At 42.0% G+C, this 23,658-nt stretch overlaps 1 protein-coding gene across 1 annotated transcript in view; it reads right to left on the bottom strand.

Annotated features, from left to right (window-relative positions):
- The window catches only part of MYO9A (myosin IXA), a 175,744-nt gene extending 167,556 nt beyond the window's left edge, over positions 1-8,188 (bottom strand). The window contains exon 1 of the mRNA XM_067305346.1: positions 7,293-8,188. Within this exon, the coding sequence (XP_067161447.1) occupies positions 7,293-8,135 (843 nt within the window). The 5' untranslated portion in view covers positions 8,136-8,188. The remainder of the gene's footprint in view (positions 1-7,292) is intronic.
- Between the last annotated feature and the right edge of the window lie 15,470 nt (positions 8,189-23,658).

Below are 23,658 nucleotides of genomic sequence, written 5' to 3'. Positions count from 1 at the left end.
CACTAAATGCATCTACAAACACAGCTATTGCTTGAAAAGCCACCGTGGAACAGTTTGCAGAGCTGCACCCCCAGAAGCTAAGGGCAAAGCTGGGGATACTTCAGAACAGGCTTCCTCCTCCTCCTCCTCCAGGTCTGCAGGAGTGGGTAACAGGTTTCCCAAAGTCCAGGGAAGACTTCAAAAATAAATATTTGAGAATTGTTAGGCATTCCTTATCTTCTGCCAAAGACCAGTGCAAGAAAAGACAGAAATACCTCTTGCCTTTCTTTGCAAAAGAGCTGACGGCAGCCACCAGCATCAGGCGTCCCTTTCCGAAAAATTAAGGAAGCCTGTAGAATTCAAAAATTTTTTTTTTTGCCAGAAAACATGAGTCAACAGTAAAACAAGCAGAAACGAGCAAGCCAGAAGAGTTATCTTCCAGCTGGTTGGCCCCTAAAATCCACTGGACTAGACGTCCCTTTTAGAAGTCTCCCAAGGGTTCACACGAGCAGGATTTGTCTCTAGTAGACCTTGAAAAACGAAAGCATACCATGGTCACAGGGCACACAACACCTCAGTCAATGTCCCGACTCAGAAGTCATCAGCAGAGGAAGGAGGACAGGAGACCGAGGTTTCCACATAGCAATAGCCATTTGAAAGCCTTGGTGTCTAATGTTCTTGAGAAGCAGTGAGCCCTGAACCACCAGCACACACTCAAAATCTTTACTTCCCCTTCTCACCCTGCGTGCCTCTGCCCGCTTAGTTTAGTATTTATCTCAAACTAACACAATTCCCATCTCCTTTATTTAGATAAGGGATGTCTTAAGTAGGGACAACCTCATGCATTCAGATGCTTGAGTCCTAGCTAATTATCCCAGCTCAGCTATCGGGGCTTTAAAGAGGAACTGTGGGTCCAACAGCTTACACCACCACTTTGCTGGCTGGGGGGACTGTAGATAACACACTTAACATAAAAATAAAAATATATCCCTTTGGACAGGCCTAGTTTTCTTCGCAACTTCTGGAGTTAAGGTGTGGTGATTCAGAGCTGAAAATCCCGACCGACTCGTTTCCCAGCACTGGTTTGGCATCCCACATCCTAATCCCCGTTGCTTTCTCACAATTAGGGAATTCTAAGGCGATGCTGTCTGCATGTAGGAGGGGATCCACCGAAATCGGGTTTCACAGCATATACATCCCTCAGAAATATTCTGACATTGAATGTTGAAGCTGATAAGCTTCAAATCCCATTCTAAGCTATAAAGCTGTCTAGTAATTACAGCAACGAGAACAGCAAGTTTTGGTACCGCATTAGATCATGGCGGGGTGGGGAGAGGGAGGTCTATACAACTTCAAACTTTCACCCCCCCCCCCTTTTTTTTTTTTTTGATTATAAGAGGCTTGAATTGTTCTGGCCCATTAGCTCGGACCTATTAAATTGGATTGTGACCTGGGAATCTTCAGTTAAGTGAATTAATCCTGTGAATCCCATCTATGCCGCCAAGGCAGGCTGAAGAACTGCTTTGCTGAAGCATGTTTTCCTGAAGACTCAATGAACGAGGACCGGGAATACCACACAGAAAAACCTCAAGAAACCGACCTTTGCTTCTGGCCCCAAACGAAATACTGCAATGTAATTCTAAGCACTGCAGTTCTTGAGATTTGAACAGATTTAAAATTTAAAGATACCGGTTATAAAACTGGTAATAGTCCTTAAAAGTTCATATAATACACATAAAGCATCTTTACTTTTCACTGCAAGTTAACTACAGGAAAGCAATCACTTTGTATACAACATTTATTCCATCTAGTTTATCTATGGTAAAACAGCCTCATGTCTAAACTACGGTTTTCCGGGTACAACAACTAATAATTGGAAATCCCGTGATAACAATATACTTTTGGCAGCAAATATGAAATTATAACGTCAAAAGCCACAATTAAAGTAGAAACACTTGTTGTTCTGCATAGGTTGCCTGCAATGAGCTCCTCCTATTTCCCCTTTAAAAAATAAAAGTGAACTTGTCAGGGTGGAAGGGGAGGGGAAAATAAAAAATGAAAATCTAAATGAAAAGCAAACTATATATTAGTAGTTAAGCAGCAAAGTCATTCACTCCAGGTCCCAGGTGGAGCATCAGGTTGATCATAATGAAATTTTCATCCAAAGTATTGCATGAAGTATCTCAGAAACAGAACTGAATTACACAGCAAGCATAGCATGTTAGCACATGCAAGCAATGCAATTTTTCCTCCGATATCCAAATAAAATAATTCGATTTGAGAAGCTCAGTCTTGAAACCTAAGAGCAAAACTGGCAAACGCAGCTCTGCTTATGCTATATGAAAAAAAGGCAATCTTGTATAGGGAAAAATCCTACATAAGAAATTGGGAGGAAAAAAAATACAGAAAAATATAAAGAAAATCACCTTTGTAAAACCCATTTGGACCCCATCTTTGTTTAAAAAGTATGGCATTTAAGTAACACCATTTATCACAAAACGAACAGTGAATCACGTTGCTACTATAATGCCATAATTACACATAATTAAAAAAAAGATTTGTTTGAAGTCAACCGGCACTGTTGAATATTACTGAAAAAGGTATGTTGTGGCATGAGAATAACCATTCCCAAAGCACCACTGACTGTCTATTAAATCCCATTTTCGGAAGAAGACAAAAGCGCTCAGGCTCAGCACACACCTGCAACTCAAGTCACTGCTATGTACAACTATTTGACGATACCACTGCATTTAGATGACCGTAACAGTGTGCCTTGACGGCACTCCCCAAAAGCGTCCTTTGGACGAGGCTCACAGGAACCACGTAATGACATCTGCAAGAGAGGTTTCCCAAAGAGCAGCTGCCTTCGGCTAGTCAAAACGGTAAAACCGGAGCGCAGCGAAGCAGCACAAATTCTTAGCTTGCTACACTTGCGCTCCTCCCACGCTAGCGCAACTGCAAACGCAGTGCCAGGAATGGACGGTTCGCTTCACTCAGTCATTCCTCTAGAAATGCTTTGCAAGCAAGTAGAAAAGGGAAGGTGTAAACAGGCTCAAGTATACCCAGGCTGAAAGACTATTCCCAAAATTAGAAGCGGAAGCATGAAGAGGTACGTCCCTGTGCACTGCCTCCTAAAAGACAAGCTGGAGCTGAATTTAATTTTAAGCATGTGGAAGGGTGAACAAGGGGATCCAAGAAAGCTTCTGGAAGAAGGGAGAAGAAAGAGAGAAAAAAAGATACTTAAGAAGAGCATCCACACTTAAAGAAGCGAGTGAGAAAGTCTGTTCCAGGTACAAATGCAAGGAATCACAGCAAAATCAAAGGGGCAGACTGGTCTTGGGGTAACATCACTCATTATAGTCAATCTTCTCCAAAGATCCCTTAAAACAAATTTTAGGGAGCAAAGGAAAAGCAGAAGTATGCACAGCTTATCTTTAAGACTGACTGGTTTGTGAATATTTTGAACCAAAATGGAAGACCAGAAGAAATTCTGGAGTAACCTAACTTTTGCGGAGAGACCTGGAGGCAGCTACAGAAGTGCAACAACAGAAGTGCAGCTGCCAAAGCAAAAGAATGCAAACTACTGTTCCAGAAGCCGAAGAACCAGCAGACATGATTCCCTGAATTCATGATGTGTCAGATGGTAATTTTTTTTTTTTTTTAAATAAAGACAGCTGCAGATCTAGTGAAAGGAGAGCAGAAAAGCATATTACATCCTTCCCCTGTGCCCAATTCCAACACGCAGAACAGACTGGAGGAAGAAGCAGCGTGAATAGAAATGACAATCATCACGAGAGCTTTACCAGCAGCTATTTGCATAGCTCTCCTCCATCCAAGAGCAAAGCAGGTAGATCTAAAGAGTCCCATCCTGAAACATGAGGGTAGCAACTGCAGTCCTGATAAGCAGTAACTTTCTAATTGCACTGTGCTAAAATTGCTTGCATTTTATCTCCCTGTTCAATAGTATGAAATAACAGGCAGAAGACAACCAAGAGCAGGCAACACAGCAGCTCACGGGGAGCCTCTATTTCTGGTCTCTGGACACAAGCTTGTTTGACTACAAGCAATGCAGAAAGCTGGAAACTGTAGTGAGATTTTGCATGAGCTTGAGAAGGTTCTTGGTGTTCAAACATACAGAGCACATTGGGGGCAGCTGGCTATGCGTATTCCAATTAGACCTCACTGAGTATATGCACACACGTGTACGGACATAGACCGTTGAACGTGGAGTTTTGTATAGTGTTTGAACACACTGAAAGAAGCGATTGAGACTTAAAATAATTTGAAACCCAACATGTTAAGAAAAAGTACAGTTTGTTTTTGAAAAAAGCATTTAAAGATCTTTCCCGTAGGTGGAATAGTTGTCCGCTTAAGGGGCTGCACCAATGGACTTTCAGTCTGTCACGCTCAGGCATTTTGCAACTGGACTATAGGACCTATTCCTGAAGGAAAGAGAATTTAAGAAAAAACAATTTCCCAAACCTCTTTCTACCCTCTGGCCTTCTGGGGATCTCTTCATCACCCCTGGAAATCTAAGCTAGATGGGGACTCTCTCTCCTGCGCTACTTAAGAGAACTATAAAGCACACGTTTGTCCAGCAAGATACAATGAACAATAAAAAACATGCCAAAGTCAAACTTTACACTATTCGCCAGACGTTGGATGAGATTTATTTCCACTGTAAACTGCAAGCATAAGCCATTCTAGACCAACAGCTTCAGAAACAGGCATCCAAACTTTTCAAAAAACAACAGAATTGGAGCTGGTATGCAATAATTGAAGAAAACAGGTATGAAAACTAACTTGGTCAATGAGGTCCCATCTGTTAAAGGCCATCAAATGAAGCTACAGGGAACCAGGCTCAAAACGAACAAAAGGTGGTGTTTCAGGTCTCCCACCCGCCATGGGTAGGCCCCTCCTCACAACCGATGTTCTGGAGGCAAGACATTTCCATGGTTTCAAAGGATAAATAAGGCATGTCCTTGCAAGAGAGATCTATTAGGGGTTACAGAATAAGTCAACCACAACAGTCTTGGAAAAAACCCTCAGTGAAAACAGTTGGAAGCTGGGAGAGCATTAAGGGGAAGGTTGCTTTATGGATGCTGCATTCCCACTCTTCTCCAGGCCTCTGCAAACAGCCAGTGCTGAAGACAATATTGGACTATGGTGATCCTCACTCTGAACCCAGGTAGCTGTTCTTAGAGTCTTATCATAAGCAGTTCTAATATACTGATCAATTTTTAAAAGCTAAGAAGGTGAGAAAAGGGGCTGTAGGGACAAGAGGCAAGAAACACAATAGTTTTAGATAAGCTAGTCCCCAAAACACACATCTCTCAGCTATTACAGGGCAGTAGCATACTGTCATTGACCAAAGCGACATCCCTTTTTTATGACACTGAAAATACATACTTTTAAAGGCCTATTAGCAGTTTAAATACCTTTTCAGAGATGGAGTGCATCAGACATCAATACCTTCTGCAACAGGCCGAACAGCACCAAACGCTTTGCAAAAAATGCTGGGCCTACCTAGACATAATGAACTTCGGTTCATTCAGCCTTATACAGAGATCTGCCTTTTTCTGTAGACTCACGGTCTATGATTTTATTGCTCTATGATAACATGGTTTTAAATGTAGCATTCAGTTGCAGAAATCCAAAGCCTGGTTACTCCCCCTTTGCTCCTGAAAAGAAAAGAACTGAAAATGAATCAAGATCTGTTTGACTGCAGCTATGAGTTAACCAGAGACTACTAGGGCCTGATCTAATACTTTCTAATCGACTCCAGCCAGAAACAGCTTCACAATCCTTTCCACACCAACAGAAGAAACACTGGACAAAATAAGAACTGGGAACCCACTTCACTGCATGCTTTGAAAAAATGAACACAAGGGAGCTTCATGAAGAATGTCAAAAGGCGGCATTTGTCATTTCTCCATCTTTGGTTTGTTATGGATCTTTGCTTCTTTTCAGGACAAAATTCATCCAGAATGACTTAGTCATTTGCTAATTTGCTAATGTGAAAACAGAAAAAACTTGTAGGCTTTGCAAGATGAAGCTGTTCACTTATCCCGAGCTGAGACATCCATGAGCACAAAGCCTGAACACGCTAGTCCTTCCTCGGCTCCCAAGCTTCTGCTGGTAGTTTAAGTTGACCCAAACCCTCAGACTCATTAATGGAATAAACGCAAACACAGAACAGATATGTTTGTCTACAGCTGTCAAAACAGTTGCACCGTTTTGCAAGATAAGGCCAAAGCCCAAAACAACAGCTAGAAATAAGAAATGAACAGTTTCCAATTGCGAGAGTTTTGCTTTGTTGCCCGTTTGACTGAGACACCAGTCACGCAGCCACAGCCAAAATGCAGTTCACATACGCAGATGAAAGTTCATTTAGAAATAATCAGGGAACTGACAGCAAGCTTTTCGGACAAGAGGGAGGAGTGTTTCCACAGCCAGCAGCAGCTGGCCTTTCTTAGAAAGCCACCCCTTTGTATCCCAGTTTCAAAGGGGAAATGTGTCACAGCTGAAGTGATTTTTCCAAATCCGATGCTCCCATCACCCAAGAAAGACACACGCAAAGCCGTGTGCCAGAAGGTTTTAATGAGCAAAACAAAAAAACCCTGACAAATTTAAGAAAAACAATTTCAAGAAATTATGCAATCAGCTTGAGAGCAAAATAAATAATAAATACTTATATCCCTCTTTAGAGTTTCATACCTGGGAAGTTAATGGTCCAGTTCATCTAATCTCCTCTCCTCTCCAGCAAAAGTTCTCATAAAGCAACAAATCACACAGGCTAAACCTCAAGCATATAAAAACCGAGGGCTGAAAAATAAACTCTTGACTTAAAGTTAGCTTTGATCTATTCTCCATCTCAGCAAAGTTGAGTGTAAAGAAACTCTTCAAATATAACACCACCTATGTACTACATGTAATAAACTCAACTTTCAATGTATTATACAACAGGCTTCTGTTAATTCAAGAAAGCTTTTTTTCATACCTTTATGAATTTTTCAAATTGAAAATCACTGAAATGTACCAGTAGTAAAGAACACTTGACTGAAAATAAATGCATTAATGACTCTGCCAAAAAGCCATTTGCTGCACCTTATTTTTGCTGTAAAAGTTAGTATTCCCAGGCAGAGAAGCAGCTTCCTCTTATCGCTAACACTGTTGTTACTTTGTTTATTACCAGCATTTACCAAGTAACCTCAGATTAGTCTCATAATAAAACCACAACTACTGGGATTTTTTTTTTTTTTTTTTAAACACCATTATAAGAAGTTTCCACAGTACTATCATTTTCATCTTACCTCAAGCACTGGTCCAGCTCCAAGAATAATCTGTTCTACTCCGCTAGCAAATCCTTTCTGGCTGAGGGCAGTAAGGTGATGAATCAGAAAGTTTGTGCTCTGTGTTTTTCCTGACCCACTTTCTCCTGAAATCACGATGCACTGGTTCTTCCTCCGCTGAAGCATTGCATGGTAGGCCACGTCCGCCACAGCATAAATATGGGGCTCCAGCTTTCCCAGCTGATGGTTATCATACATTTTAACATATTTAGGATTATAAATAGGTAGAAACTTGAACGGGTTAATAACTATTAGGATGCTGCCTACATAGGTGTAAATTTTTTCTTGCTTAAAGCGGTTTCTGAGGTTTTCCAAGAGCGTTTTCTCGTTTAAGTCTGGTAGGCTGCACAAATCGTCATAGTCCTTCTGCTGCGGCTGGGGAAGGAAGCCACGCTCCACCATCCTGCGGCGCTCCTCCGTCACCCGCAGCCAAGACTGCAGGCTGCCGTAGTGAATAGACCCGTCGAGATTCTTCTCCCTCAGAAGGAAGCGATAATCCTCTCCACTTATCCGGTTCTCGAGGGCCATGCGAGGCCACATCATCATGCGCTGGACCGGACAGTCTGTGGGGTTGAGGATCCATTCCTCCCCCCCAAACTCCTTCACTTCCGCAAGGACGTAACATTTTGTTTTCTCTAGCTGAAGTTTATTAATGAGCGAATCGATCACCTCGGCCGCCGTTGAGGTCTTCCTGGCAGTAATGGGGCAATAGATAGTCCCTTCGGCAATGCTCCCGGGGTATATGTGCAACGTGTACTCGCTATCCTCAAAGCGTCGTCTGCCTCCAACATCATTCACACTCATATTGGATCCTTTCCCATCAGTTCCCGCGCTGCTTAGTCAGGACAGTCATGTCATCATGCTATCAACACTAAAAAAATAAAAGCCAAAACAAAAATAGGTTAGGCATTTTATCTTGTCGGGAATCTCCGGGAAGACTGACACGCACAGTGAAGAGCAATACAGAGGAGCAGCCTAAATAATGCTACCAATCACCTGCAGAAAGTAACTCATCACGCCGAGCCGACATTTGACAGGAGAGCAGAGTTTTAATACACCAAAGCTGTAAAGAAAAACGCACTCAGAAGATACTTAACGCACAAACGCTAATCACTTCAGGCCCAACTCTTCTCAGACATAATTACCTAGGACACCTCAAGCTTTTACTAATTTTTCCCCTGATTGTGAGGCACCGCAAATTCAAAGAGACCCTCTGGTTTTGAATCGATGTATCCTACTGGGAATAAAATCAGTAGGAAAAAACAGTATTTTGCGGACAGCATACCAGATAGCATACTGAAGCAACCACAGCATTCTTCTCGTGTCAAAAGGTTGCTGCAGTCTGTAAGACTGATGAAAATTACCAAATAACTTATTTGCAAGTTAATAACACTTAGATTTTCCTGTTTACATGCTTCAGGCAGCTTCAGGGTGAGTGTCATTCAATGAACCACGACTTTGAAAACCAGCCCTCGATTTTCCAAAGACCAATTTACCCATGCACATCAATTAGCTATTTTGCAGAAACTGCAAGACTACTAAAGCTTTGGAGGTTTTGAACAGTCTTCTAAAATGCTAACTTAAAAATATTACCTCCAAGGCATATTCCAACTGAACAGAAAACGTCTGCTTTGTCACTACAAAGGCCTTCCCAGACAAAGTTTAAAACGACTCTTGAAAAACAGTTACTTGCCTAGCCTGAGGTTTAAAAAAAATAAAAATTCAATCGCCCAGCTGCTAGGAGCTCCAAGCTCTTGCCCGCTGTAAAGGGAAGCGGAGCTTCCAGGCAGGCGCCGAGCCAGATGGCACCAACGCCAACACGCCTGACGCCGTGCTCAAACGCTCCTGAGATAAGGAGCTTCCATCAGGGTGACTTACCTGCTCCTACCACTGCTCTGAAATGCCTCTTGCAAAAAAAAAAAAATCTTCCGTTTAGCATGTATTTATGGTACATTACACCCCCAAATTTTAGATGTTTCCCATTAAGATGAAACGGCTGTCGTTTTTGACTGCAGAGCTGTTCCTTGACCCAGACATGCTGCACCATAGCATGTGCCGGCGGATAGACTCCTCTCCCCTCTTCTCTAGGAGATTTTCAACCAGTCAGGATCCAAACAGTAACAGCTTTCCACCCCGCACGTCAACCTTCTCAGAGATGTTCATATCTAATACCAGACGTGAAGTATTATGACCAACTTGCTCATACAATCTCGCTTTTCAACCATCCCATATTGTCTAAATAACACAGAAAGCAAACCTCCGGTGTTGAAACATGTTAAATGGACAGGGAATTGCTCAAACTTAGTAACCACAAAAACAAGACATCCTAACCGCCCTCCCAAATAAAAGGAGTTGCCAGATTAGTGGTTCTCAGTGCTGCAGCTCTGATTAATTGTAAGGAATAAACTCTCAAAGCTTCCCTAGAAGCCCTATTCCAGTCTAAAGACTAAAGATAACCCTGAAGAAACACAGAGGACCCTAAGCATCAGGACACGGGCAATAAAGTGGCAGGAGAAATTTAATGCAGGTAAATGCTATGTGACGCACACCCTGACTTTGTGTATAACCTGATGAGCTCTGAGCCGAGAAGTGCCCCTCAGGAGGGACATCTGGGGACAACGACAGATAGCTCCCGAGTGGCAGCAAAAGGTTCAGGGGTCTGAACCCCCACCAGCTTTAGGGAGCTCCTGAGCTTTGGGGATTGCGAAGAGCATTTGGAGGAAGTGCTTTATACGCTTGCCCTCTCCCCAAGCTCCTCCCTAGTCACCATCTCCATACGGCTGGGATTTGCACATTTACGTAATTTATTGCAACCGTTTCTGCGCTCCTCAAATGAAAAAGCATTGCTTTCTGCTGTATTGTTTCTCGCTCACATATTTCATTAAGTATATTATCCCTAACCATACGCCGTTTGAAGCGAAGAAATTACTATGTCACAGTGAAATACATGTGGCGCGGATTCACTGCGCATTGCTTGGTAGCAGGACATACATTATATCCTGGGAAATGCTCCAGCTGCTTTCCTATAGATTTAGGACACGCACAGATGCGGCAGGGATGATGTCAGTTAAGGGCTGGGTTGGGCTTGCTTTGTTTAGCTCTTGACTATCGAATCAGCCTTTCTTGATGAGGGAAAAAACACTTAACTTCAGCTAGATAATTCTTGGCTAAGACTTGACTTCAAAGCTTAAGGCAAGACGGTTTGCTATTTTTATTCGAGTTATCGGGGACCGCTGACTCACACGAGAACTACAAACAACGCAAGTCGGCTCGCTCAAGTAAACCTACCTGCCCTTCCACCTCCTCTCTCCCCGCAAAGGCCTGCAAGCTTGATAAGTTCTCTATGAAGTTATCATCAGAGGTCTGCCGCGCTGCCCTGCCTACCAGAAAACTTCTGTTCACTGCCACATAGATGCTTATCCTGTGCGGACTCAGCAGCATAACGAAGAACTGCACCTTCCATATCCAAAAAACTTGAAGTCCGACAGAAGAGAGAGCCAAGCACAACGTACAGAGAGCTAAAGACACCCGCAACCTTGGAAGCGGACCTCAAAAGAGCCAGGTCCCCTAGAGCCATCTGCACGCCAGAAGTCTCCACCAACAGTTAAGAAATTTAGCGAGGTGAGAAAGCGAAGAGTTGCTAATTTGAGCCTCATAAAATACAGGAGCGCTACATGATTTACTTTTAATAACATTAAATATAATCTCTGAGTATTATGGTATGGAGGTCAAAGGAACATTAAAGAAGATGATTGCTTGGGGTCTCCCAGCCACTGAAGCACGTGAGCCTGGCTTTGCTCAAACATCAAAAACACCTCTTGGGGACAGCGAATTTTAAAAGCACATTGGAGAAAATACTGTAACGAAATGTGAATAACTTTGGGTGATTAGCGTACGTCAGCAGTGAGGTTCTCTTAATGAAAACATGGTTCAAGTAGGCTGCCGTATTAGCTTTTATATGACTTTTTAAATTAACAATAATTTTTGCTTTTGGACACAAAAATTTAAATACAGACATGAAAAAGGCAACACAAGAATAAGTGCTCTATAACCCATAAATACTTGCTCTGTACACTGCCTGCTCTATAACCCATAAATACTTGCTCTGTACACTACCTACTTTAATTAAAGACACTTAGCATTGCTGTGTGTTCGCATTTAAGTGAGTCTGTCAAAATTACAATGCATCTATGCAGGCAGATCATTTATAAAAGCTTATGAAGGAAAAAAAAAAGCTAACATCTCACTGAAATAGTATACTTGTGTCTATGCCCAAGTAAGCGGGAGATTATAAGATTACCTGGCTTTAGCACCAAGCTATCTTTCAACCATTACACTAACGTACCGACTTTGGCAAGGATGAAGAAAGCAGTAATAGTATGCTGATCCCGCAGGAGATGGAAACCTGGAGGATACATTAGAACTTAGAGGTCAAAAATAATTGCAAGCTCCCATGAATGCTTTGGCCAAAATTTATGGATTGCGCGTACCTGCTAATGGAAGGACTTGCATGCCGTTGAGAATTCATGGCATTTTAACCAAAACACTTTCTGCCTAATATTTTCAACATTTTCTACATTTGAATGAAGACTTTGATTCAGATCTAACTCTGCCTGCTGGTTTTGCTCAATTCTGCTATCATAACATAATTTCACTTGCAACGTGAAAAGCATGATCTGTAAAGAACAAATTAAACCTTATGTCCTACTACATAACCAAGCAGATTAATATTTACTAGGAGCTCAGTGGTCCTTATAAAAACCACAACAATAATTTGATCACTAGCAGACTGGCAGAAGTAGTTTGCTAAAATTATTGATGATCAATTAGGTTTTGTGCACAAACTAAACATGCAAATAGTGTAAGTTTTATTTTTACACTATATACAATCTTCTACTAGTTGACCTAGTAGACTAGTAGTCTCAGTTTCTTAAATATTGGTAGCGGATATGATTTCTCAAAGGATTATGAAAATATACATGACTACATAAGAGTGAGTGCTCTTGTCCTGGGGGGCTGAATTTTTAAATCAAGTGTTATTTTGCAAGCAATATCAAGGTGTTGCCTATGCTTCTGTCCCCTTTTGAAAGGGCAGAAGTTTAATGTCGCACTGGGACATACCTACCGCAGCGAACCAAGGCCAGCTAATAAGCTGGTGGCAGGAGGCTGCAGACCACATTCCTCACGGTCCCCGCGCTGGCGAGCCGGAAGCGCTGCAAACTCCGCGAGGCCCAAGAGGCAAAGGGGGCAGAAGGGCAAATCGGGAGACTCCGTCATTACATTTACCACAAAGTGCATAAATGGAGGCTCAGACATGAGCTGTTTGGTTTCCTACTTTTCCACGCAGAAAGACAAGTCTCGATATTGCCCTTTTCAGGGACAACATGAGCAACATATGGCCGAAAGCCAGAACAAGCCATCCACTGGAAGCATGAGTACCCGTCATAAATAATTTGTGACAGCTAAAGCTTGAAATCATGGACAGAGTTTGCCAAATATTGGATGACTGGGGAGAAAAAAAAAAAAAAAAAAAAAGAGTCAGTGCTGAGGCTGCTAAAGGGGAAATTCTGGAAGCAAAGTTCACTTTGCTTTACTATAACATCTCATCACCCAGATAAACCTTCTTCCCATTCCTAATCCTCTGATAATTGTAACAGCTACTCTTGTTCAAGATGGACTGGATTTATCCATCCACCAGTGCATCAACATACATACTATACGTGGCAAAAACGCTTGAAACAGAAAACTTAAAAACCTGATACAGAAACAGGCCAATTTAAACATATTTCACTCTTTAATCTGAATATATTGGCATAAAACCTATACGAATTTCTTTTAGACGCCAACAAAATAGTGTAGTACTGCTGTTGCCCGAATGACAAGCCTGTGACATCAAAACTGTTGCTGTACTGCCACATCTGTGACAGCTGAAGCCGTAAAAACTAGTAGATCTTAGAAAGGCAGAAAATCCATTCAGAAGCCTAACTTTTCCTTGCATAAAGAGGCGAAAAACAAGGGCAGAGAATTTACTTTGTTTATTAACAAAAACGTCCATAAAAATGTGCATGGTTTCAATAGTCCAGAATACGGTTATTCTGTCGTTTTACAAATCATTTCATTTGGTAATTTATATTATGCTAATTTGCGCCTTTTTATCATCTTTCTCTTCTGCGCTATGTTTTCTCTCCCTGTTATTTGCTAATGGGAAAGAAAGGGCAGAGCACAGCTTCATTATCGACTCTGGAATACCTCAAAGAGCCTCAGATTGGGAGCGTACGATACAGTGCTATCTAAAACCAACAGTGTTTATGTACCCATGGACTGGCGAGGGCAAAGAAAGGAGCTGCAAATGAGACTTTATCTGTATTGCAGTAAAACTGCATGCAAGAGCTGTATAAGAAGAGTTTGATCCAAAAGAATTAAAACCGCACACGAGGAGGAATATTGAGATTTGTGAATGTTGCAGTGCGCGTTTATCATCACAACGCAAGTTTATCTTTCCTTTCAAAGAAGCAAAGTTGGATAGGAAAAAAAAAGAAATTCAGCACTCTAGGATTCTCTGTATACATAACGAAGCTCTTCCAGATGCATTTAAGAGTAGTTTATTTGGATGGTCAAAAGTCAAGCAGCTAAGCAAGACTCCAGCCTAGTAAGATGACCAAAATTAGAACAGAAAACGAAAGCAGGAAGGGGAGAATTGAGACACGCTTGTAAACATGCAGCGGTGTCAGCAATCCCCGCTGTAACTGGAACGATGGAAACCCAGCTGCAAATTCAGAACCGAAATGCGGTCCCCAGAGGTGCCGGCCTCCCACGCTCTTAGGCCCGGAGGGAAACCTATGGCAGCTAGAACAGGAGTGCAATGTCTGGTACATCTTAAGGGCACGTTTTACTGTTTTGGTGCTTTCTTTCCTCTCCCTTTATTTCTTCAATTTGTCTCCAATCAAGAATTCTTTCTTCCTTCCTAAGCTAAAAATCCTTTTCGTTTAAGCCTGCCTAGAGCTCAAAGCAAACGTGGGGGAATCTAGCAAATCTGGCGTCCTTTTACTTCCTGAGATGTAGCAAACCCAAATAAATGATTCTCTAAATAAACCCTCCCGACGTCTGCAATCCAAAGCAGATTCATAAATAGTAGAAGGTGGGTTTTGGCTGTTTTTGTCAGGAGTCGTAATAAAAGGAGCAACCACATTTGGCAGGCACTAACCACCGTATCTCCGATAGGGGGAAGATGGTGAAAATACTTCTGCAAGAGTGGGTAATCCCACACTGTCATGCCTTTACAGTCAACACAGAGCTATACTCAGCCTCCAAGCAAGATTCCCAGGATTTAAAATAAGTTGTGAATACCCAGCTAAAACTATGTAAATAGCTCCCAAAGATTTAAAGACAGCCATCCTAAACACAACCTAAAATAGGCTGCAAATGTTCTGTAAGCTGTTCCTAAGCTCACCGGCTTCTGCCTTTGGTTGAAAACAGAGAAAGCGGAAAGCGATAGCAGGCTTATTTTTCCCATATTTTTCCACTTTTATTCATCACTTTATGCAACTCTACCAATGTCTATCTATTCACCTCTGTGTTAAACCATGAGACTGGCACTTTAGCTTGTCATTTGGAAGCTTTATCACTGCAGAATATGTTCTGCTGTGCACTTGAGGTCTTTTTTTCTTTCTCAGATGGGTTCTGTTCGCCCTGACACTGCATTCACAGCTGAGGCATACATTAGCACAAATCCATGCTCTGATCTTTGACTTCTTCCTTTTAAGAGGTCCATGGAGACACAGTGTACCCTTACTGTTTGCAGACAAGACTCCAAAAAAAAAAAGTTTCAAAATAAAATAACTGACCTCATAAGACTCCTCACAACCTCTTAAGAGTCCAAGTACTTTGAAAATTGTCCACAAAAGAGTTAGCATGCTCTAGAACATGGACCAAATCTTTCTAGTAGAATCTAGGCACACACTAACATAAAGAGCAACAGTTAGGGATCGACAGCAAAAGGCAGACTTGCCAGCTACTTTGCTTTACCTATAACCTAAAGCACAATTTCAAATCTTCAGACGTAGAAACTTTTCCCCCATGGATGCCCACTTAATGCCGGGTGCGATGGAAAAACGTACGACGTAACCTTAGATGATGGACCTGACCCATGGGACTGCCCAGCAAAAGTTAACACTCTAAACTTGGGGATACATGCTGGCTCCATTCTGCAACAAGACAACTAATAAAATAGGTACAAAAGTAGTAAGTTTACACGTGAATCTGCTCCAAGAGCGAGAAGGTTTGCAGAGGATACCTTACCAGATGATATTCCCTTCCAGAACCTGAAATTAAACCCACATTTTGCGGTTTCGACAGTCCTCTGATGTCGAAGACATAGCTATGAATACCACTTAGCGGTTTGTCTCCTAGCAGCTCAAAGAAGGGATAGGACACTGCTACAAGTTAATCATACTCTTGCTGATGACCCATGTGGAAACCTGTCAGCTTCTGCAAGACCTTCCATCTAAGGCAAACTGAAAAGGAACCAAAAAAAAAACCCCTAAAAAAATTACAAATTTGCCAAATCAAGTACTCTCAGAAGCCTCCGCAAATACAATTCTTGGGAACAGGGAACAGAGTTAAGACATGAATAATAACACAATCACTTACTCTTCCCCTTAAGGTCAAAGCACCTTCCATGCACAGAACTGGGGGGGGGGGGGGGGGGCGGAAAGTGGTGTAAATGGAGTCTTTCACCCACGGTCACTGCCTGTTCCTCTTTCTCAAGCTCCCAACTTGAGTCACTGGATCTTGATTTCTGGAAATACTGAAATTCTCTTGAAATGTGCGTGCTATGCTTTAGACACGAAAAACAGTAGCAGCGTTAAAGAATTAAAATAATCAGCTTTTGGGAGGGCACTCACTGAAGAAGCAGCACTTCCAAGCTAATCCTTTGTATCCCACTGCTTCATCTGTAAAATGACATCACAGTAAACGAGAATCAAAGAAATGCTGGATATTTAGAAAAAAAATGCATGATCATTAAAAATTTGAATTCTGACCTGGCCTGGGAGCTAAAGCAGTGGGAGGCACCATGCCCTCCAGCTGCTGTCTTGGCTTTTTGGCCAGAAGCCACCCCGCAACAGAAGCGGCAGAATGGGACGTGTGTCTGTGCCTCAGCTGTCCCAGGGCGCAGGCCAGCTTCTTAAACCACCGATGAAGGCCAACTTGTGCTAATACGCCAGCCCCAACTACGGCAGCTGAAGTGGAGGCATACATTGCATTTTTTTTGCCTTCACTATGGAGAAAATGCCGATAAAAGGACGGGCAGCTGGACAGCCACAGCTAAGCGTGCCCAAGCTCACCTGTTCAACCCCATGTTCCCCTATCTACACGCAAGAGTAACACAGTACTTTCGCAAAAGCACCTTTACCTTCCGTGTTTCCTAACATCTGAAAGTCAAGTTTGACAAGTCTGTTGTTAGCTATCTAATACAAAAGTTCAGGTTCTAAATATAAATGAGGCTACAATCGCAAATTAGAAAACGAGTTGCTGTGAGCCCTCTTCTTCAAGGCCAGATTAGGTCTGGTCTTCCGAACAGGAAAACCAAACGTGCCCTGGATTATAATCTGTCACGTGGGTGCAGTGGTATCAAGAGCCTTGGTATCCAAAAGAAGCGGAGCCAAGAACAACAAGAAACAAAATCGAAGCAAGCATGTCAGCGCTGAATCCTCTCTCAGGCTGGAAGGGTGCCACTCGGTCAACTCAAAAATTTGCTGTTCCAATACTCCATATGTGGCCAGTGACAACTGTAAACTGAGCAGCAAGGACTAACAAAAAGACAAGAACTAAGAAAATACTTCAGGTATTCCGAATGTTTGGAGAATTCAGGGGAAAGAATCATTCTTATATTTTAAAACAAAATTATGCATATACCTAACAGTTTAACTGTCAACTTAATAAGCAATGTTGAAGCAGCTTGAGATACAGTTCTTCAGATAACTTATATCTTTAGCTTTAAGGGACCGTTAGAAGTAGTCTCTGCTCTCCTTCTCAGAAATGGTGGTATTTCCAACGGCAGATAAAACTAATTAAATGCAGTGTAAAGTGCATTATAAATACCCTAGTTCTAAATGATTTTATATAGATATATACATATAAACTGTAAACTGAAGTTGTTTTGCTTCTCCTAGCAATTATTTAAGAAATCACTGACCAGAGGCATGAGAAACCTATTCTAAATACCATTATAAATTTATCATTTACAAAATTACATTTACAAAACTGTCAAGTGGTTAATGAAACAAATATTAAGCATTAAAAATAATATGCATTATTTTTACAAATACAAATAATGCATTAGTTCTCTCATATATTGCCATCATGAGGCATGACTCAAAATTAATCTTAACATAATCGTTATTGTATTCTCTTTTTGCTCAATTTAATAACTGTTGCATTTCTATCATTTAAGAGATGCAAACATTTTAAAACATTAATGTACAAACTATGGAGCAACTGAGGTGGGCTGCACAGAATTACTTTTATTTCAGAGTCTAATTACAGAACAGCTATATTTTATTCTTACCGTGTATGATGTTGGATCTGCAGTATTTCCATTGCAAGTCACTATTAATTTACTACATGATGCATTCACACACAGAAACCTGCATCTGGGTCCAAAATAATTGACAGATTGATTGAAGTAAAGAAAAAATAAAAATAAAAACACACAGACAAAGCAGATCCTCTCCCATTAAACCGAGTGTAACTGTCTGGGATCAAAGCTCACAGTTCCACTCTGTGTGCAATAAAAATGAAGAAATTCACGTATCAAAAATTAAACTATGGATATAGCAAGACTACATTTTACATATGACTGATAGCAAAATTAGGATTTTAGGCATATTTATTAAATTGACTTACACAAGTCATCTGCACTTCATACACACTACTGTAAACATGTATTATTATTATCACTTAGTGTTTTGAACTCCAAAAAAAACCACTGGATATCAAAAATATTTAAGTTGGCACTGGACAGTCAGCTAGCAAAGAAATAATGCCCAAAGAATTGTTTTCACTCATTACAGAACTGTCAGAGTAACATTGTGCATGAAAACTAGTTTTTAGAAGCTACTCAGTTTCCAAGGCCAGAAAAGTTTATTTTCCATACATGCAGGTCACTAAGCAGCAGCTAAAACTTCTTGACTCAAGGCCATTATTTGCTGGAGCAATGCCTCATTTCCAGGACACTTCCAATCTTGATTAGTCAATAGTGTCTTAAAAAAATTAACCAGCTCCTCTCATTTGAGAAAATTCAACTTATTTCCATGGGGCAGACATGGTAACTGTGAATATGTGATGCTAGACAGAAGACGTACAACTCACCAATATTTACTGAACTGTTTTGGTAGAACATCTGAACCAACGACAATTAGAAGAGCTAATGTGGCAGAAGTTAAGTACAGACTTGCTCCTCATACATGCGCAGGGTGCTTTGCGGGCTTCAGAAAGGCATAAAGCAAGGACTGCTAATCTTTACCTTTGGGAAAACATCTGGACTATAAGGAAATATTCCACCCTCCCATCCTGACCTGACTTGCTGCTCCAAACTCACCTTCACCGTGATGACCGCGAAGCTACTCACAGCTCGGCGGGTTGCTTGTTGCTTGGCCATGGAAGCCCTGCACGGTACGCTCCTGGACTCCTTCCCCCAGCGCCAAAGCCCCCTTTGAATGCCTTCGTGCCGGCTCTCCACCCCACCGGCAGCCCCCTTCCCCACGCAGCTCCGCGGATGCCTCCCTAGCAGGGCACGCTACCTGCTTTATCGAGGTGCACAATGAAAGTTAGCTACCGAGATGAGAAAGTCAACCACACGCACGTTACCCAGCGCGGTCACGGCACGAGCTACTGCCGCAACTGACACGCGGTCAACAGTCGGATGCAGGAGAGCACCGAGGCACCACAACATCCACCACCACATGCACAAGTTAGGTGTCCAGCCCCAGGGCAAACCTGGAGCCCAGCACTGAAACAACCCTGCATCCTCCCAGCGTAGTGGAGCAAAGTCCAGGAAGACCAACGTGCCAAGTCGCAGCTCTCCTAGATTGCTCCACAGTAAATGCCGAGATTCAAACCATTTCCTGGATCTACTCAACAAAACAAACCTGAACAAACATCTCTCTAAACCTAACCAGAGAGGAAGAAGAGAAAACAGCGGAACTCAAGTCATCTCTTTTCGGGAACACTGTAATAGGCCCCTTGGTTTCATTAAAAAACAGCAAAGCCAGGTTGATGGCAGAGGTTATCTTAAGATTAAACAGAAAAGGTTAAGGCAGAAAAACAAAGCAAAGTAAATTATTCAAAATATTCACTGTTCCGAAAACAAATGAGGTAACCCACAAGACTGCCATTCCAGAAATGACAACAAAATAACCCAGGATTCAAAGCTTCTAAAACAGCAAAAATATCCTTCTCAAGAACATCCCTTCTCTAATAAAGTACATACTGGATAATGTGGAATATTACTACTGCTTGAACTACCTCACTTCACATGTATAAAACAACAACTCTCTCTTCCTTATTAAAGGATGACATTATGGAAGTATGAGCCACCCAAGAGAAGGAAATACATAACCTTTACTTGAGTTGCATATATGTGCATGTCTCCATGCTTTTCATATGTATCAGCTTCAAACGGGACATTTTAAGTTATTATGCAAATGGCCTTGCCACGAAGCAGACAGATTTTCCATATCATCAATTCAAAACTCAATTGCAACACATACACAGCAAAAAATAACAGCCCCTATACTGGCCACCATCAATGGTTGGCAGCAAGAACTGGCATGGTTGCCCGTTTTGGGTTATTGCCTTCTAAATATTGCCCAAAGGGCCACAAAAGCCCAGTTTTGCTGTCATTCATTCTGAGTTTCCAACAAAGGTAGCTAGATCCTGGCAAAGCACTCTATGAATTTACCCTCACATAAAGATATTGAAGCCAGTATCTTTGTCTGGACCAGGACAGGTTGGGGTGAACCCCAGTAGGTTTCTTCTTCTGTCTTCTTTCTTGGTACTGCAGCTACATTACCGCAGAGGGCCATGTGCCTTCTGAGGATGCAGAGAAGTAGGGAAAAAAGCCTTTACTTCACCCAAGCCGGAATATTCCAGCTCTATGTTCAGAAAGCTTCAGTGATATGGTTGAGCTAGCCTGCTGATGTAGCTTATTTCAGACAAAAATTGATAATAACATTTACGTTTCTGCAAAGACTGTGTCCCCTCTCAGTTCTAGACAGCTTATTAAACCTGTAGTCATTTTTCCACGATTAAAGATCAGATGACCACATAAAAGACTCCAGTACCAGAGCGTCCAGTTTTCGCATCCAACACAAAATATTTGCTAAGACACAAATATATTTTTACCAGATTAATTCCAGGCTTCTGCATTGTCATCCGACAAAACATTCCACCCGAATACAATGGCCAGAATATCTCATTTTCCAGCAAAGCTGCACCAGAGAACACAGAGTGCATAGCAAACACCACGTACCACAGCAGGTATTCCAGGACTGGCCGCAATGATTTCAACCTAGAAACGTGCTCAAGTACAGTAATCGAACGCCGTTGCCAGATTAGGCAGCGAGGCAGATGAGCCTTGCTTTTGAGTGCAATTTGCTCGCTTGTTGGATTTGTTCCTTACAGGTGTACAGTGCACAGTTTGGTCTCTGGAAACCTAACTGGAGCCCAATCTGGAATTCATAACTCGAAAGCATAGATCACTGTCAAATGCAGTACTAACGCAAGCACGGAAAAGAGCCAGCGAACAGGGAAACAACCGCATACCGCAGAGGAACTCCTTGACACAGCATACCACGGGGGCCTAAACACACGACTGGATCCAAAAAGCTGTTAAACAAATTCACGAGATCGCTCAGACTTACTAAATAATTTTCTGATTGCAATCTCCCGTTTGTTTAAGGAGTTCCTGAAATGCAGCTGGTTGCCAGCAGCTCAGCTGGCACCCCGGAGCAAGGTCGTGCAACGCCAGCCCCGTTCCTCACACCGAGCACCAGTCGTTATCAGCCACCGTCGGAGAGAGCTTAACCGGCTCGAGGGACCCGCTGTCTGATGAACCGCCTGCTTTTACGGGCTAAACTGAAGAGCTCACGGGGGAAGATGGTTTCCTAGGGGTGCTCATTGAAAAGGGGGGGGGGGGGGGGAGTCAGGGTTGGGAAGGGGGAACGTAGGGACGAGACTGTGCAACACTTCTGAAATGAAAACTTTGCTTCGCAAAGCTTTGCTTTCGAAAATAAGCTAAATGTCAAAGAATACCGTAAAAATAGCTCCTGCCACTGCCGATGACTTAGTTGGGAAAGGAAACCATAGCACAGGTGGAAAAAGACTGCTTCAATTTTTGTTTTGTTTTGTTTTAAATCCTAGAAGTTCGTTTTGCATCCTTTTCCTTTATCTGCATGTTCAGGGCTGCTGAGGAAGTAGGACATCTGTACTGTGAAAGCAGCAAGGATAGAGTCAGAAAATATTTGCTGTATAAACTGTAAATGGATATAACATCTTCCTATTACCTCATGAAGCATGTGCCTTAGCTATTTTTACTACTTTTTTTTTTCCCAGCCAAAAAAATTTACATATAAAACCTGGGGGGAAAAAAGCAGTGTTTACAATAAAAATCTTACTGAATCTGTTAAACAGCGTAAAGCGTTACAGCAGAGGTATATTGCCAGCTATTGCAGGGGTTCAAACTGAGGAGTGCCGGAAGCATCTCACCAGCCCCAAAATAGATACAGCAAAGTGATACCTTTTTCAGAGCTCATGAATTACACAGGCGTCAAGGACGAGGTGCTTCTATCCTATGGAGCTCAGGAGCTTCAGAGAACAAAGACCAAGGGAATAAAGACATCCCTCAGCTTCTAACCCAGCCCTGCAGGCGCTGGGGTTCGGAGAAGTCTGCCTACTGCCACGCTGCAAAGCGCGCTGAAGGCTGCAACACGGCGCTCTAGCACTACTTGCTTTGTAGCAACTTAAACGTGAGAAGTATCACGCTTTGTCCACGACACACAAACTTGAATAGTTGAGCAAAAACCACATTTATATACTTTTCTAGCGGCAACGAGTCTTACAAAAATACATTGCACCTACATGCATTTCTACCATTGTCTTAGAAAATTTTAAAAGGTAAGAGCTTTAAAAAAAATTAATTTTTATATGCTATGGGCAAGAAATAACTTCTTATATTATAATTTCATCATAATATAAGATGATGTCTTTTGAAAGGATCTTGTTCAGTTCCAGAACACTATCATCTGTATCTCATGTCCCAGATCCTCAGTATATGGGTTTCCCTCTCGGGGAAGCTCAGCTTTACACACAAGGTGGGACAAACATACGTTTCTCAGCTGTGCTTGTACTGGACTCCACTAAGGCCTGTGCTGGTCCGCACCAAAACAAATAGCCAAAGTTCTTTGTAAATGACAATACCGGTGTCACAGTTCCTTTAAAAAAAGGAAATATCGGCAATATACATAATTGGGTGTTACCACGTTGTTTCTAAATACCGGGTCAAGCCATCTCTTGATAATCTCAGGTCTTTTTCAAAAATGGTCTTAAGAGCCTTGATTTTATCTGGCAGAATTTAATACAGCATCGGCGCCAAGTCAAATTTAAGTGCACCAGTGCTCTAGATATATATAGATATCATAATTTCATTACAGTTGTTCTCTCTTACCTCATTTTACAGAGGATTATGGACTGCAACAGACAGTAAGAAAGGGATAATTTTAAAACCTTCTCCCAGAAAACTCTTCCTGGCAAACAATCATATTCAGATAAAATATCCCAATGTCACCAACTCGATTTTACTACATTTCACAGAAACCATTATCTAGCTGCTCCTGAAGACCCATCAACACATAAAAACCTTAGCTTTCTCCACTTCCTTCCACCAAAAAGATGCTTCTAACCTTCCTACTGATAGGATACATTGTGAAAATACATACTCCTCAAGATTTAAACAAGCAATAAAAACCAACTCTCACTAATCTTGAGCCAAAACCAATTTTTGAACATTTTTGATGAACCATGCCTTTTAACGAATCAGAGGTTAAACAGCTAGCTCTCCAGAAGACATTTCTGCGCCATTTGTCTTGCATTCTTTAAGCAACGCTACAATTCAACTTTTCTCAAGCATCTGAATAGGAATCGAGTTATTTTAGAAAGTCCGCGATCTTACAGGACCACGCTAATCTTCCCCGTCTCACCTGCTCAACTCGCATAGGCTTCAGCACGAACTAGAACTCCTTCCGCACCCGTCGCTGCAGCTGCTGGCATC

This window comes from Apteryx mantelli, chromosome 15, assembly GCF_036417845.1.
Source record: "Apteryx mantelli isolate bAptMan1 chromosome 15, bAptMan1.hap1, whole genome shotgun sequence".
Lineage (NCBI taxonomy): Eukaryota > Metazoa > Chordata > Aves > Apterygiformes > Apterygidae > Apteryx > Apteryx mantelli.
Note: the sequence above shows the minus strand (reverse complement) of the source record. Positions and strands in the feature narration are given on the sequence as shown.